Source organism: Pieris napi, chromosome 24 (assembly GCF_905475465.1).
Source record: "Pieris napi chromosome 24, ilPieNapi1.2, whole genome shotgun sequence".
NCBI lineage: Eukaryota > Metazoa > Arthropoda > Insecta > Lepidoptera > Pieridae > Pieris > Pieris napi.
In genome coordinates this window covers 1,270,664-1,287,388 of record NC_062257.1, presented here as the reverse complement: position 1 = coordinate 1,287,388, position 16,725 = coordinate 1,270,664, and the positions used below count along the sequence as shown (strand labels likewise).

Sequence of the window (16,725 nt, the reverse complement as noted above, 5' to 3'; positions counted from 1 at the left end):
AATTATTAGTAACTATCTAATGCTTGTTGTACAGTCAAAACCCATGTTCAAAGCTTCTCATCCTCTGTATCTTTAACTCCTGCTTGATGATTAGCTGGTCCTGGACCTTTAGGTACGCAAAATTCAAGATCAAACAGTATTCCTATTACACACAAACAAAGTCCGACTCCAACCTTTAAAAGGTCTTGTCTAAACACTATCCAAGAGTCCATATTGCCTCCACATTATCCAGAACCTCTAGAGGCGATGAATGTTTGTGGAACATGAAGTAGCCTTGTATTTGAGCTGGGCTCACATTCTTTTTTTTCTCCATTACTCTGAAAAAAAGGAAATTACTTACTGAGAAAGCACTTTTATTATCAAAGTTAAAACCAGCAGAACACGGAATTAAAATTAAAGGGAGAAGGAGTTCCATTTGAAAACAATAAGCCGGACCAATAAAATAATCCTGCTCTGGGGGCACAGTTAACTGTGATTATGGCAACACTAAGTATAGGTCGGTTATCGAAAGCTGGTGCGTTCACAGTACTCACGCTAATGCAATTTCACCATACAGTATGTTTAAAAATATTACTTTTTTGCCAAGCTATATATTTTAGTCTACTCTGGTTTTAGTAAGGTTGGGTGGGTTGTAAATAAATAAAAATGTGTCAAATACATATACATATTTTGTGCATACGAGGGTGGATCCAAAAGTTCTAAGCCCGACCAAGAACGTATAAGAGTAGTTTGTGTAAATAATTTTTCATTTTTCGACATAAGCTCCATCTAGATCAACACACTTCACTTTTACTTCACTAACTATTCTTTCAATACTCCTCTTAGAAACCCCAGTCGCATCTGATGTCAAATTAAATATAAAATTTTTTCATTAAACTGTTTTTAATAAGATGCTTACAAAAATTAAAAACATTGTCCACCATTTCACGAGATTGCCCTGGTAATGTTTGAAAAAAGATCAACATGTATAAAATAATAATAATATCAAACAGTAAAGATCAACATAAACAGTAGCAAAAGAAAAACAATAACTGTCTATCTAGTCCTAGTCCCATGCTAAGCTGGTGAAGCTTGTGTTATGGGTATTAGGCAACGGATATACATATATATTATACATAGATAGACTTAACACATATAAATACATATTTAAACACCCAAGACCTAAGCACAACACCAAATGCTCATCACATCGATGTTTGTCTCAGCCGGGGATCGAACCCGGGACCCATGGATTCGCAGTCAGGGGTATCAACCACTAGACAAATGAGCCGTCAAAAGAACTGGGGGCAAAAAGACAGGAGGCTCACCTGTTATTAAGTAATACTCATGAACACAATGCCAGAGGGTGTTCGATATTAAAATATTTCGTTAAAAAAAGCTTTTTTTAACTATCTAATAGTTTTAATTAGGTCACGCATAAACGATTCGACACCACACTTTGACAGTTGACAACCACACAATCAAATAAACACCACACTTTGACAGTTGTCATTTCAAAGATTGTTGCAATTAAAAAAAATGTTTTTTTGCCCAGGCTCCAGTTTATTTTTTAAATTGTATCAATAAATAACATTTAGACTAGTGATAAAAACGGATAAATGAATGCAAATGGCGATTGTAATAGTATCTGAACAAATGGAAAACGCTAAATAGCGATCAATCAATACCTAAGTTTATACTGTTTAGTTCAACATTAATCTTGATACTTAATGATATAAGTAATATATAATCAAAATCTATAATGACAACATCGAAGGCACTACTCATATATTTTGGTTGTAAAAACCGTTAGTCGTATAGGTATATTATCTAAAGCTGGCGGCTTCAACACATTTACACTTTGTGCTTGTGTAGTGTCTGTGAATAAGCGCGAGGCTCATGAAAAGACTGTCCGTCTCTCTCGCGCTCGGTCAAGCTTATGAGTATAAAAGAGACAGTTATTGTTTTTCTTTTGCTACTGTTTATGTTGATCTTTACTGTACATGTTGATCTTTTTTCAAACATTACCAGGGCAATCTCGTGAAATGGTGCACAATGTTTTTAATTATTTTAAGCATCTTAATAAAAACAGTTTAATGAATCAATGTTCTATTTCATTTGACATTAGATGCGACTGGGGTTTCTAAGAGGAGTATTGAAAGAATAGTTAGTGAACATTTTTATTTATTTACAACCCACCCAACCTTACTAAAACCAGAGTAGACTAAATATAGCTTGGGAAAAAAGTCATATTTTTAAACATACTGTATAGTGAAATTAGTGTGAGTACCGTGAACGCTCCAGCTTTCGATAACCGACCTATAACAGCCGATGACGTTGTAATTAAGTACCTAATACAATAGAATTCAGCCGGGACCTTTAATTTTGGTCAATATAACCGGTATGTTGTTCTAAACGATAAACGTAAATGATTTTGACTGTATTGCAAGTAAATGATTTTGACTGTATTGCAAGTAAGTGATCAGCCTCCTGTGCCTGACACGTGTCGACTTTTTCGGTCCAAGGCAAGCCGATTTCCTCACGATGTTTCCTTCATACGAGGGAATGGGTTGCTCGATAAACGAAAAATATGGCACAGAGCGCCCCACGCTTTTTCACAATAATACCAGTATTTTTGGTTCATTACCATTTTCAGCCTAAATTAGGAATTATTTTTCACTTTTTAGTTTGATGTGCTTTAAAAGCGTGTTTTTTAGTTTTTTTAAAGTATTATTTATTATTTAATTAATTTTTTTTTTCGGATTATTGCATTGTCATCGATCTTTGACAGGTGCGCAAAATTTGAATAAAATCCGTCCGTTTAAAGTGGGTCAAAATCGAGTCCGAAGGAGTCGGTTACTTACATACAGGTGAAGCTAATATAAAGCGTGTAATAAAGTTTTTCCTCTTTCTATTTTTTCACCTATGAAATACTTGCTTGCTACTTTTTGAACAAAAACTAGTTGGTCACCTTAGTTAAGGCATCTTGACTAAGTCCTCAGGCCGCTAATATTTTACTTACTTTTTGGCAAACGTCCTGGCGTGGTCGGCATCTTTATAAAACCTCAAAAACATTAGCTCCACTTGCGTTTCGTCACAATGGCCCACGAATTCCTTCACGTCTACACGTCCAGGTCTTATTAGAGCTGGATCCAATCTGTTTAGTATAGGAAAGGACTTAATAAGGGGCCGTTCAAGTATTACGAAAGCACTATAGGGGGAGGGGGGGTGTCTTTGATTTTCTTATTTGGTGATTACGTCAACATTATACTTTTTACAAATATTACCCACACATTGTCTATGCTTGAAAATGCATTTTCGAGTATTCCTACAAAAAATTAATACGTTTATGTACTATTATTTTTGAGAGCTTTGCTTACTTCTGTTGACGTAATCACCAAATAAGAAACCCCCCCCCCCCCCCACAATGCTTACGTAATACATGAACGGCTGCGATTTTATACGCAGGTATTATTTATTTCTTTTGCAAATAGCGCCATCTATATATAATTATCTTTAGCTAACGTGGCATATCAGCGCCATCTATTGTCAATTATTGGAAAGATGTAGGCTCTTTATTGCCAATTTTTCGTTCGTTACAAACATTTTGTAAATAAAATATTTGGTGGTTAAAAATGAAATCTCTTGCCAGGTCCTCCATTTTTAATACCCTCGAGGATTGATTTAAGTACTACATATTTAAATAACTATAATATTTTTAAAATTTCATTCTATTACAATATTGTTAGCGGACTAACGCCATCTTGTAGCAGAAACCTATATAAAGCGTGGCAACACCGGCGTTGACTCACTTTTATTTCGAGACTTCGTGCGGAACGGACTTGTTACTAACCTAACCTCGGTAGATTTTAAAAGTCTAAAGTATCTACACGTTCTAATCTTTTGTGTTTACTAATAATATAATAAAGAGTCTGGTCATCATGACTATAAACAGGAATTCATAAAAATTGACTTAATTTTTTAAGGTTTACCTACTAGTTAGGGGCAAAATATCTTTTGAGTATAGATTCATTACCTCTCCAAGTAATTTGTGGTCATAAACACAATTCGGGCCTCCGTGGATGCAACTCCATCCAGACAGTTGAGCAATCCACTAAATGTCACTCGATTAAGTCCCTCATACGCTGCCTTCTGCTGTGCTGATTCTTCTCGAGAAATAAATGCTGCATCGACATCTTCTAGAAGGATTATTGATTGCTGCGGTGCCACACTAAAAAGTAATATATTTTTGGCAACAATTTTGTTTTAAAGCTATTAGGTAATAAAATAAATAAAAATTTGTAACACAGCAAGACCCTGTACACCAGGGAAGCAGATGCTGATGCATGACCCCCTAGACCCGTTCATGCCAGAGGCTGCCTTAATGATTGACACTGTCCATGGACATGACCTCAAGAACCGTCCATGCCAGAGGCTGCCTTAACGATTGACACTGACCATGGACATGATACATGACCCTCTAGACCCGTACATGCCAGACGCTGTCTTAATGATTGACACTGTTCATGTACATGATTCCCTAGAACCGTCCATGCCAGAGGCTACCTTAATGATTGACACTGTCCATGGACATGATACATGACCTCTAGAACCGTCCATGCCAGAGGCTGCCTTTTTGAGTGACACTGTTCATGGACATGATACATGACCCCCTAGACCCGTCCATGCCAGAGGCTGCCTTATTAAGTGCCACCGTCCATGGACACTTGCACTACTAGAAGGTTCTAGAGTTATAATTTTACAGTGTTTTTGAATGATTTGTTCAACTTAAATGATGTTTAAGACACATAAATTTGTGTGTACACATACACATAAATTGAAAAAAAAAAACAATGACTATTATGTAGAAAAAAAAATAATGCACAAGAAGATTTAACACCTAGACTATGTAAGAGTAGTCAGTAGTAGTCAATATATGCATTGCTTTAATTATTTACTTCACATAAGTAAACATCTTTTGACCTAAATCAAATTTTCATTTAGCTGAGAATCGAGCCCAGAAACTCCAAGGTAAACTTGCAGTTGGAGGATAATCAAATATATAATGCCCTTACCTCAATAAATGATTCAATCTATCATCCGTTAAGCCCCTTTCGGAGAGATTCAAAACACATATATTATATTCAAGAGCACCCGCTAATGCCATTATAAATGAAGATTTACCACAACCAGGTGGACCATAGAGCAGATAGCCTGAAAATATTGATCAGATATATAGATAGTATTGTCTTTGATTAACATAACCTTTACACATTTAAAGAGAAACGCTTTTTACCGGATTAAAGTTATGTATTATTATAAATTTACAACTATTTGACATAATTTTAAATTTATCCGACGTTTCGCGTGATTTACAGCTTTAAAATTATACTTTAAAATTATGTCAAATAGTTGTAAATTTATAATAATACATAACTTTAATCCGGTAAAAAGCGTTTCTCTTTAGATATATAGATATTTTGTATATAAGATCTTATTTGATTTTTTATTCAAATATTAAAATATGCAAGATTGAATAATTATCTATATGCATTTGTGAATGTAAATAATATATTCAGTGAAAAAAATGTGAGCCGTCACGGGACGCCTGGAAGATGTGAAACATCGACATTATTTTGTAAAAGTGATATGCAGAAAAGAACAGATTGTGATAGGAACTACATATGTGATAATGATAAAATAAAATATTACGATTTTTTTCCAGATAACGACGACTATTTATTGAATAAACATTTATATTCATTAAATACAAAAATTTACGAATTTATTTCAAATCGTTACTACTTAATTCGTTTAATCAGTGACTTTGAATTACACACACCGTACACACTGGATATAGAGTGTATATAATACCATCATATAGCGTGGCGACGGATCGCCACGTCAGAAATGGTTTTTACGTGCAGCTATAGATGTTTCACATCAAAATATAAAGTGTAAGTCTTAAAATAAATAGGTAAAAAGTTATTGCTTACCTCGTCTATAAGGAATCCCTCTATCAGTATACCAGTTTGGATTATCAATAAAATCTAAGCAGTCCGCAACTATCTTATCTGCTAAGCCACTTCGTAAAATAACACTTTGTATTGGTCGCCTTCGCCTAGGATGACCAAAAGGTCTCCAATCTGATCCCATTGCTGTGTACATCACTGTCATACCTTCATGCTGTTTGAGAGCCATAGTTCTAGCTGAAATAGTAAAGTCAATGTTATACTTAAGTTATGTAACACGCACATTTACAGTGTATGTGTCATTGATCATTGTTAAAGCAGTAATTGTTAGGTTAAGTTATTATTGTTTCACAAGAATTTAATTATTAATGCTTTATTAATTAATCAATACAAAAATTTGTTAGTTTATATTCCATAATATAAGTTTATTGTGCTAGTATACATTTTAAAAAGTTTAAGTTAGATTTCTTTTTTAGTGGTCTAGTTTTCGATGGCCCCTTTTAGAGTATTCACCATATTTTTCCATTTCTCTGTGTCTTGAACAACATTCATCCAGTTTCGGCTAGTTCTATCTAGGCCATCTGTCCATTGTTTCTTATGTCGTCCTATAATTCTCTTTTCAGTAGGTCGTCCAAGAGTTTAATTATACACCAAAAATTTGATTAAAATACTATTGATCTTAAGTTTTAACCAAGAATTTGACCAAGCCCAATGCCATGTCATTATTGCACAATACAATTAATAAAGATAATTTACCTTCTTCAAGAATATCATAGTATAGTTGCTTATTTCTACCAAAGGATGTTAATGTGACAGTCTCCCATGGCACTCCCATATGAAGATCAAGAGTTTGTTGTTCTCTTACACGGTCAACTTTTATCCAGGCACCTTGGTATCTGTAAATTTATTGTCATCCCAATATATAATTAAAACTTAACTATTACACATTACATAGTTTCAGTAAATGTTGCCTGTTACTTTGCATTGTGTACCTAAAGAAATGTTGTCCGACACTAGGTATAAAGTCATATTTTGTTTTTATTTGCCCTGTATCCTTCTGGAGAAATGACGTCTCTACACTCAAATGCTGGGTTTGTTTCGCGCCTTTTTGAGTAATCCATTGCAACAACCACTGATAAGATTTATCCCTACATGGAACTTCTAGTGTTATCATACAGTGTCTTCTAAATAACATCATAGAAGTCTGACAACCTTTACGTAAAATCGCTGCACCGGCACCCACACCAAAGAGTCCAAATCCGGCCCCAAAATAGGGATTTTGAGATAATGACGCCACATATTCTGTTAACGGCATATTGTTTTATTATATTTAAGTTCAAAATCTGAGTTTTGAGGTAAATTTTTAAATGTTACGCCATACAGCCAGCCGCAATGCAATATTTGTAATCTTGACCGTTGACGTATTTATGACAATCAGCTGATTTTGACTTTGACACATGACATTAACACCTTACATTTTATCAAAGTCAGTAAGTTGTCGTTTTCCAATTACAGAGCATTATGCGACTCAGTGCCGCACAATGCCGCATAATGCTGAAGCTTAATTGGAACGTGAATTAGTTTTCAAATGCATCAGCAGAGTGCGCTAAGTCAGTGTTGAAAAAAAAAATCTTCTGAATAGAGTTAGCAACCTCATTAATGCATAAATAATGTGGTAAACTTTACATCATTTACGTTTTGAGTAATTTTTTTTAATGATTTCTAAAAAAAATATATACTTTTTCAAAACCATTGCAATGTTTACAAAAGTATAATCCTGTAAAATAAATTTGTTTACAGATCCGAATTTAAAATAAAATTGTATTCATATTTTAAATGTGGAATATAAAAAAAGTAACTATTTATTTTATATTTCTATATTTATTTTTTTAGCAGTTTGAAATAACTTTAATTATTTTCAAAATCTACGAGGAAACGAAAGCCTTACAAATTTTTCAACAATAAATAATGTGCGTTTTCCAATTACAGAGCATTATGCAACTCAATGCCGCACAATGCCGCATAATGCTGAAGCTTAATTGGAACGTGAATTAGTTTTCAAATGCATCAGCAGAGTGCGCTAAGTCAGTGTTGTAAAAAAAATGTTGAATTTGTAAGAATTGAGTTAGCAACCTCATTCATGTATAAATAATGTGGTAAACAATAATAATTGGTTGAAAACTTTTTACGCTTATTTAATCATCAAATTATTTAATTAACATTTTTTTTTATTGAAATAATAGAAAACCTTTAAAGAATATAAGGTTTTAACAAGCTAAATTAACAGTAAAATATTTCGTTTGATGTAAGAAGTTTACATCATTTACGTTTTGAGTAATATTTTTAAATGATTTCTAAAAAAATTATATACTTTTTCAAAACCATTGAATTTTTTTCTAAAGTATAATCCTGTAAAATAAATTTGTTTACAGATCCGAATTTTAAAATAAAATTGTATTCATATTTTAAATGTGGAATATAAAAAAAATGTAACTATTTATACCTTCATCCATACTAATATTAATTTTTTTAGCAGTTTGAAATAACTTTACTTATTTTCAAAATCTACGACGAAACGAAAGCCTTACAAATTTTTCAACAATAAATAATATTTACTAACGAAAATTTCGATAAATGCCAACTTCAAGAAAAATACTGGTCAATTTTCTGTCACTGTGTTGGTATTGTTTGCGAGAAGCATCGCGAGAGCATTCGTTTTGAGAGTGCTCAATTGTGCGAAGCGTTGCTGTAGTTGGAACACTCAACGTTGAGCATTATGCCGCAAAATGCGCTCTAGTGCTGTAATTGGAAAACGCACAATATTTACTAACGAAAATTTCGATAAATGCCAACTTAAAGAAAAACACTGGTAAATTTTCTGTCACTGTGTTGGTATCGATTGCGAGAAGCACGCGAGAGCATAAGTTTTGAGAGTGCTCAATTATTGTGCGAAGCGTTGCTGTAGTTGGAACATTCAACGTTGAGCATTATGCCGCATAATGCGCTCTAGTGCTGTAATTGGAAAACGCACACTATGATCATGCAAATATTCTAGATTATAGCATATTTATGTAAACCATTGCATTGCATGCATTATGGTTAAATTTTTAATAGGTGTAGTATTGGATATAATGTGATACATGTAATGTCAATCAATAATTTATAAAATATGAATTATCTATTAAAATTTGTTATACAGCGTAAAAACTACAATATTAATTATTCTCTGATATCAAATCCTTTTACGGCAGAGGCTCAGACTTTTAGGAATAAATTCCTTCATCTAAGAGAGACCCTACTAATATGGATATATAATCCGCACCAAGGATTGTTTTTATCTATTGCTTTTTTTGTTTTTTGAAGTGAAAACTTCTTTAGCGGCGGTAAACGCTTTTTTTTTGGAATGGGTAAACAATTTTAAACTCGTCGAAAATTTGTAAGACGGATGGAGAGTAGTTTATTACACTGCCCTCTCGTAGCATACAATAGAACTACTGCGACGCTATAGTTAAAACAGCCACACAGTTGTTAGAGTCTTAACAGGTTTTGAGTTTTATAACTAGATGGCAGTTACATTCATATTTCTGAAGTGAAAAAAGAAAACTTCTTTAGCAGCGTTGTACACTTTTTTAGTATTGTTAAACTCGCGTCATAAATTGTCATGTTTGTGTACGATAGCGCAATAAATAAATATTGTATTCTACTACATAAATGATAGTACTTTTATACTGATAATTAAAGCAATACGTGAAAAATTATTCCCTAACCATTCCAAAATATCAAAAACAACAAATGCACATCGTTAATATTCAAGTTTTCACTTCTGCCGGCACTCCCGGAGTGCAAGACGTCGTTTTTTTATTGTTTCATTTTTTTTCCACAAGTATTGCAAAATTAAACTTAGGTATATGAAATGTATTCTTTGTTTTGTTTCTCATTTCTTAATCATTCAATCACAATGTGCCACAGCGAAGCGTGGCAGGGAACAGCTAGTTTTATATAAAATAATTGTTTTCTGTTCTGAAAACGTACTTCCCATCTGGATATTATTATTATTGTAATAAAATATATGGAATAGTGTAGTGCTTGGAAGATATTAAACATGAATATTTTTTTTAAATAGCTCAGTCCTCTCAAAATTGGTACCGTCCAACAGTTTATAAAGAATAATGTAAACAATTTTTTTTTTATAGAACGGGGGGCAAACGGGCTGATGTTAAGTGATACCGCCCGCCTATGGACACTCTAAATGGCAGAGGGTAGTGCGTTGCCGGCCTTTTAAGAATTGGTACGCTCTTTTCTTGAAGGACCCTAAGTCGAATTGGTGCGGAATTACTTCAGTGGGCAGCTGATTCCACATAGTGGTGGTGCGCGGCAAAAACTGCCCTGAAAAACGCTCAGTTGTGGAATGGCGGACGTCGAGGTGTTACGGTGGAATTTCGTTTCTGCCTCGACGTCCGATGATGAAACTCAGCTGCAGGTAAACTACCGGACATATTTAAAAATTACTTCACCATTAAAATGTTACGAGTACAATATCCCTGTATATTTTCTATGTACAAAATATTTCGAAAATGTGCCGAGAGATGTAGGGAAGTACTGTTTATTTATTAATCAAAAACAACTACGATAATGTCGAACATGGGGATTTATAAAAATCTTATACTTAACGCTGGCTAATGCACAAACCGTGCCAGAGCCATAAAGAAAAAAAAAAGGGTGCGTGTACGCGCGTAAGAAGTTTTTACTTCTTTGGCATTATTAAAAATTACAATTAAATAATCAAAGACTGGTAAAGGAGTCATTATAGACAATAAAGTTCAGTTAACATTTGAAAAATTAAATAAATAAATATTTAATATTATTCTCTTACATTAAGTGTAACATAAATTGTATTATTATTCGAATGTTGTTTTTAAATTATGTCCAATGCCGTAGCATCTTCCGTGGGCAACTTCATTCTGTTAATTTTGTGTCACGGTGCGCGCGCATCGTAAAATTTCACTCTCATAAATTTTTCATAACGCGCCTAAATATGTATAACTTCAAAAAAAATTTCGAACATACAATTAATATTCCTTAAAAGAAAAATAATAATATATTTTCCATTTTAGTTACGTACATTGTAATGCAAGCGTTTTTTATTTACCATTAGGTATTATTTGCCGCAGCGGGTACTCGGTTCTCCCCAGTGCGGGTCACGCGACCCGTATCGTCGTCGCATGACGTCAGGTCATCTTAATTTACTGTTTGAAATGTTGGTCCATAAATTACTAGTTACACAATTGCTGCTCGCTATTTATTTTTCATTATTTTGACTTTGATATTATCGTCTGTTTCAACTATCAACAAGTGAGATAATTGCGTACATTCAAAATACTAATGAAAGGCCGGCAACGCACTCGCGAGCCCTCTGGCATTGAGAGTGTCCATGGGCGGTATCACTTAACATCAGGTGAGCCTCCTGCCCGTTTGCCCCCTGTTCTATAAAAAAAACTAATGAACCTAATATATTACTGAAAATTAATCGATATGAAAATAAAAATGAATCGCAATATATGTGTGCAAAACTTGAAGACGGCTGCACAAATTCGAGTAATTTTTGTGAAATTTGTCGAATCACGAGCTATAAAATAAATAATAAAAATCACTTTATTTGACGAAAAAACAATTTTTTTTTTTTAAATTTTCTTTATTTAAAAAAAAAATATAATACAATAATAATAAGTTACATTTGAAAACCGCTGTGGTTTGTATCAATGTAACCATAGCAGTCTTGTTTAGGAGCGCGACAAATGCATATAAAAGTAGTTTTTTAATTTGCTGTTTATGTTGGTTGGCGTTAGGCAATCTAATATGTTATTTGGTAGACCATTTATTAGCCGCGGTAACAAATACCTCAACGTTCTCTCGCCATATACGTTGTTTGCTCTCGATGTACAGAGCCGAACTTGCGTTACCGCTCGGGTCTGAACGTCATGCTCCACTCGTTTTTTTATGTCATCTCGAAAAAAGTGCTCGACTAGAAGACATTTATTAACTTTTTCTGATATAGGCAATATTTTGCAATGTTTGAAAATTCCTCTTTCTTCATTTTTATATGAGTCGAGCACATTTCTCGAGACAACGTGTTTGAGGATTCGCATTTGGAGGTTATATATTTGGTTGAGATACGTTGGGTAAGTTTTACCGTAGCTACTTAAACCGTAATTGATGACTGACTCGCAAAGCGCGTTGTAAAGAGAAAGTTTGGTTTTAAATGGGATACGCTTTTTGAGTATTGTTATTTGTGCCAAAAACTGTCGTAGCTTATCGCAGACGTATTCTATGTGTTGTTTCCAATGCATGTTTTTGTCTATAATTAATCCAAGATATTTTTGTTTATCAACTATTTGTATAGAAGGGCACTTGCACACTGTTGATTTGTGAAGACAAGCGTGATCGTGAGCCACCAATGCTACACCAGTGGCTTCTTTTAAGGAATTGGATTGTATGATAAGTAGTTTTGTTTTTTCAATATTAAGTACTAGTTTAGTATCATGGCACCACTTTAGTATGTTGTTAAAATCTGATTGTAACCTTTCAATAGCTTTATGAGGGTCCCTATCTCCAACTAACAAATTACATTTGTACTTACATTCTAAAGGTTATAAACAATCAACGAATCGTTGTGTTCTCACTATTAGTTTTGGTTAACCTCGTACATAAAATAATTATATGTGCACTAGCGTTTTAGGCCTAGCCTGTATCTTAAACGCTAGTTCCTTCCAGTGTCTTTAACAAATTGGTTAGCTATGTAACCTAACATTAGATAAGTTACATATACATATATATTAGTAAATAAGTAGAAGCGTAAACAAAATGTAAGCAACCATCGCACACTTGAAGCCAATATGACCCCTTTAGTTTTTACCACACTCATAAATTGTATTTTAACATCCTCTTTTCCGATAATATCCAATAACTTAAGTGACACATAGATTTACGAACTCTTCAATAAGTGAAGTTAGTTTTTTGTTAATCCAGCACCGCAACCCCACTATCTAAAGGCCGATTTACATTATCTTAGTGGTTAGGAGAGTGCTTTAGGATAGTACTTTAGTTGAAACATGTAAACGCTACTTGCTTTAGTAAACGCTACGCTAAAGAACTTGCCTTTCAAGTTGTACTAAAGCACTCTCCTAAACACTAAGATAATGTAAATCGGCCATAATATCTCGAAAACTGAGATTCTCGAAACGAATCTTTTCAATAATTTTTAATTATTTCTATAGAAAAGGCGATCGTAATTAAATATAAAAGACACTCGCCTTGCAGACAAAGGTGAGATATTCGATATTATATTCGAGTCGTTTTATGTTCACTAAGAACATAAAACTTCGATAAAAACATATTTTTCTACCCGCAATGACTAATTTTGCTTTGGCCAGAAGTTAGGGCTATTCTCGAACATCTACGTTCGCCTATATATAAATATGTAATTAAAAATTATTGAAAAGAAAATTAAAACAAATTTAAAAGTTTGGTCCCTGTAGCAGTGCATTGCTTCGCCTATTTAATGTAATTTTGTAAAAACAATACATAATCTATGTAACGTGATAAAGAATAGAGAACTAATAAAACAATGGGTTTAGTTATTTTTTTAATTGTTACAAACAAAATTCTACATTTTCTATACTTAATGTAGAAATTTTAATAACATAATGTCTCTAGCAATTTACCTATTCATTTATACGCAACTTTCTTAACCTATGCTGTTGAACTTTATTACAATGACGTGATACAATTATATTAAATAACATTAAACATGTAAAAGTAACGCATATCAATATTATAATTAATTACAACATAATTCAACGTATTTTTTTTTTGTGGAGTTTATGGCCTGCTATATAGACCTTTAGGCCAAATATTAATTCAACGTATAATACCTTTAATGTTGCTATTGCGAATTGTTTGTAAATGTTTTTTTCGTCGTTTAAAAAGTTTTCATAAGAACACTATTAAAGCGACACGCGCCATTCTGTGGCGTATTCCAAGTGTCAGATACCGATATTATTCTGTGGTTAAAAGGGCATGCGCTGTAAGAGCTTGGTTTTGGCGCCAATTGTTTTATTGAAAATTTAAGTGAGAATATTATGTTTTCAGTTTTGCTTATTTAAATAAATTCAATTTTACCTCATATTTTAAATGTGATGAACCAAGTCAAGAAAAGTATTTTTTTTGTCATACATAATTGCACCTTAAACTGGATAGCCGTCGAATTTATAAATATACTATTTCCTAAATTCCTTTTTTATATGCGTAATTTGCCGAAATCATTATTAACCAAGTAGAGGAAAATATATTTTCATTAATGTTATTACAATTGACTGTTTTAATACTATGTTTTTGAAATTACAAATTTATTAGATCTTCTAACGTGTATACACGGACATATTTAGTTCTGGGAACTTTCACAGACTATTCTATTATTATTACAATACTTTAATAATTATTTCAATATGATTTAAAATATATTTTTGGTTATACTTTTCAATTGAAATAAAGTTTGTTGACGAAGTTTGACATTTTGACAAAACAACAATCTAGTTGGTCACGTCGTTAAAAAATGAAAATAATAATTCTTTTCGCATTTTTCCTCGAAATAAATTCAATAGCTGTACGTAAGTTTGTCCATCAGAAGGACATCTCCGAGCATTGTAGGCGACGCGTGGTGCCATCTGTGTTCTTGGGGAAGCATGTCGTGGATGCGAATTCGGAAATTTTACACTTCTCAAGACTCCAACTGCCGTACAGCTGCTCTATAAGTGTTAGGTTAGTTATTTTTTATCGACTTAGGAGGCAGTTTCTTTTGTATCTCCTGCCCTTTAAGCTTAGGTTTCCTAGAAAAGCGGTGCCGTTATCTAACGGCCGTAATGTAGCGTTGGGTAACCATACGTACGTCTATAAATAACTAGCAAACCCGGCGAACTCCGTTTCGCCACCAGATGGCTTCGTTTTATGTAATATTTCGTTTGGTGATCCCGCTTTTCTGTTGAAAATTTTCCTGACTTTTCTTTGCTATAAAACTTACAGAGCCCGAGACCTTTCCAACGAATGCAAAACCGTGGAAATCGGTCCGTGCGTTCTGGAGTTATAGCGTCAGGAAGGAAAACCCGACTTATTTTTATATATAGTAGATAACATCGGATTAGGTTTCCTAGAGAACGTTGAGTGTCACCGTAACGTCAAATAGCGGTGCTGTCATTTGCATACCGTCATAGCGGTGATAAACATTAGATCAACGTTTTTCGCGTGAAGCGGTGCCCATATTTAATTAATACAATGAGTGGAAACGTGACTTGGACAAGCAAAAATGTTTTTTTTTGCATTATGCTAAAAAGTAAAGACGCCCGTTATTAACAACCGTAAAATGACGGCCGTTAGTTAACGGCACCGCTTTTCTAGGAAACCTAAGCTTAAACTTCTTTAATTACGTCTGTCCACAAATTTCACGGAAAGTAACCGAAATCGACTCATTTTATAAAAAATATATTTAGAAGTGTGTAAAGCCCGTTTTTTATAGATAATAAATAAAATAAAAGAGCCGTGTTGGCCTAGTGGCTTCAGCGTGCGACTCTCATCCCTGAAATCGTAGGTTCGATACCCGGCTGTGCACCAATGGTCTTTCTTTCTATGTGCGCATTTATTCGCTTGAACGGTGAAAGAAAACTTTGTGAGGAAACCGACATGTCTTAGACCCAAAAAAGTCGACGGCGTGTGTCAGATACTTGCCTATTAGATTGAAACAGATTCAGAAATTTGAGGCCCAGACCTAAAGAGGTTGTAGCGCCACTGATTTATTTATTTAATAAATAAAAAAACTATTGGTAAACTGTATATGCCGATGGCTGGCCATGCGTCATACTCGTGAACGGGTGCTGCTTGTGGTGAGTGGTCGTACTTGAATTCGTGTATGCGGTGATGTTTAATTATTTCGACTATGTGTTTGCGGGTTGTTCCCACGAGAATGTAAGTGCGTGCTCCTATTTCACCATGCCTCCTGCTGATAGAGGACAACTCTTTGTTTTTGATTTATGTTATTATTATTAATTACTTAAGATGTCATGTGGAACATGCTTTAATGGTTGCAGCTCCTTACAAACGTTGTGTAAAAAAAAACATGGCGATTAGAAGAGTGGTGGAGAGTTTATTGCCAGTTCGTCTCTTCCGTTCTACGCCCTTGATTTGAGAACTGGCACTTAATGTAAAATTAGAAGCATTATTATGTATTTGTTTACTGACAAACCATAAGTGTACAATGTGTTGCCTATATGATTAAATGATTTTTGAATTTGAATTATAGATTATGCATAAATATATTTGTTTTTTTTTAATGGCTCTGGCACGGTTTGTGCATTAGCCAGCGTCAAGTATAAGATTTTTATAATTCGCACTTGTAATTTGCCATCCTCGGCCTAGAACGTATTGCTACGTTCTAAACCTTCACAGTCTACTTGCCTTAGAAATTCGACCGTGCCCTCCATGTACGGTTTAAGAACTCGCCCGGTACCGCACAACCCTCCCAAAGGCCGAGAACAAATTTAAATTAAATTAAAACTTGCCCTCGAACCGGGACTCGAACCCGGTACCCCTCACCCAGCTGCCACTTAATATTATATATTTGTTTTAGAACTGAATTCGGTAACAACATTATTTTAGTGATACAAATAGTATCGGAGCGTAGCATTGCAAAATCGTGCGGACCAAATCACAACCAATTACACATATA

General features: G+C 34.0%; 1 protein-coding gene across 1 annotated transcript; it reads right to left on the bottom strand.

Moving 5' to 3' along the window:
• LOC125061886 (mitochondrial chaperone BCS1) lies at positions 1 to 7,364 on the bottom strand. The gene is made up of 7 exons (XM_047667522.1): positions 6,944 to 7,364; positions 6,708 to 6,847; positions 5,976 to 6,188; positions 5,055 to 5,193; positions 4,016 to 4,210; positions 3,002 to 3,136; positions 1 to 317 (listed from the first exon to the last, which is right to left on the bottom strand). Exons 1-7 carry the CDS (start codon positions 7,264 to 7,266, stop codon positions 197 to 199), a joined length of 1,266 nt encoding a protein of 421 aa, XP_047523478.1. The 5' UTR covers positions 7,267 to 7,364; the 3' UTR covers positions 1 to 196.
• Positions 7,365 to 16,725: the final 9,361 nt, after the last annotated feature.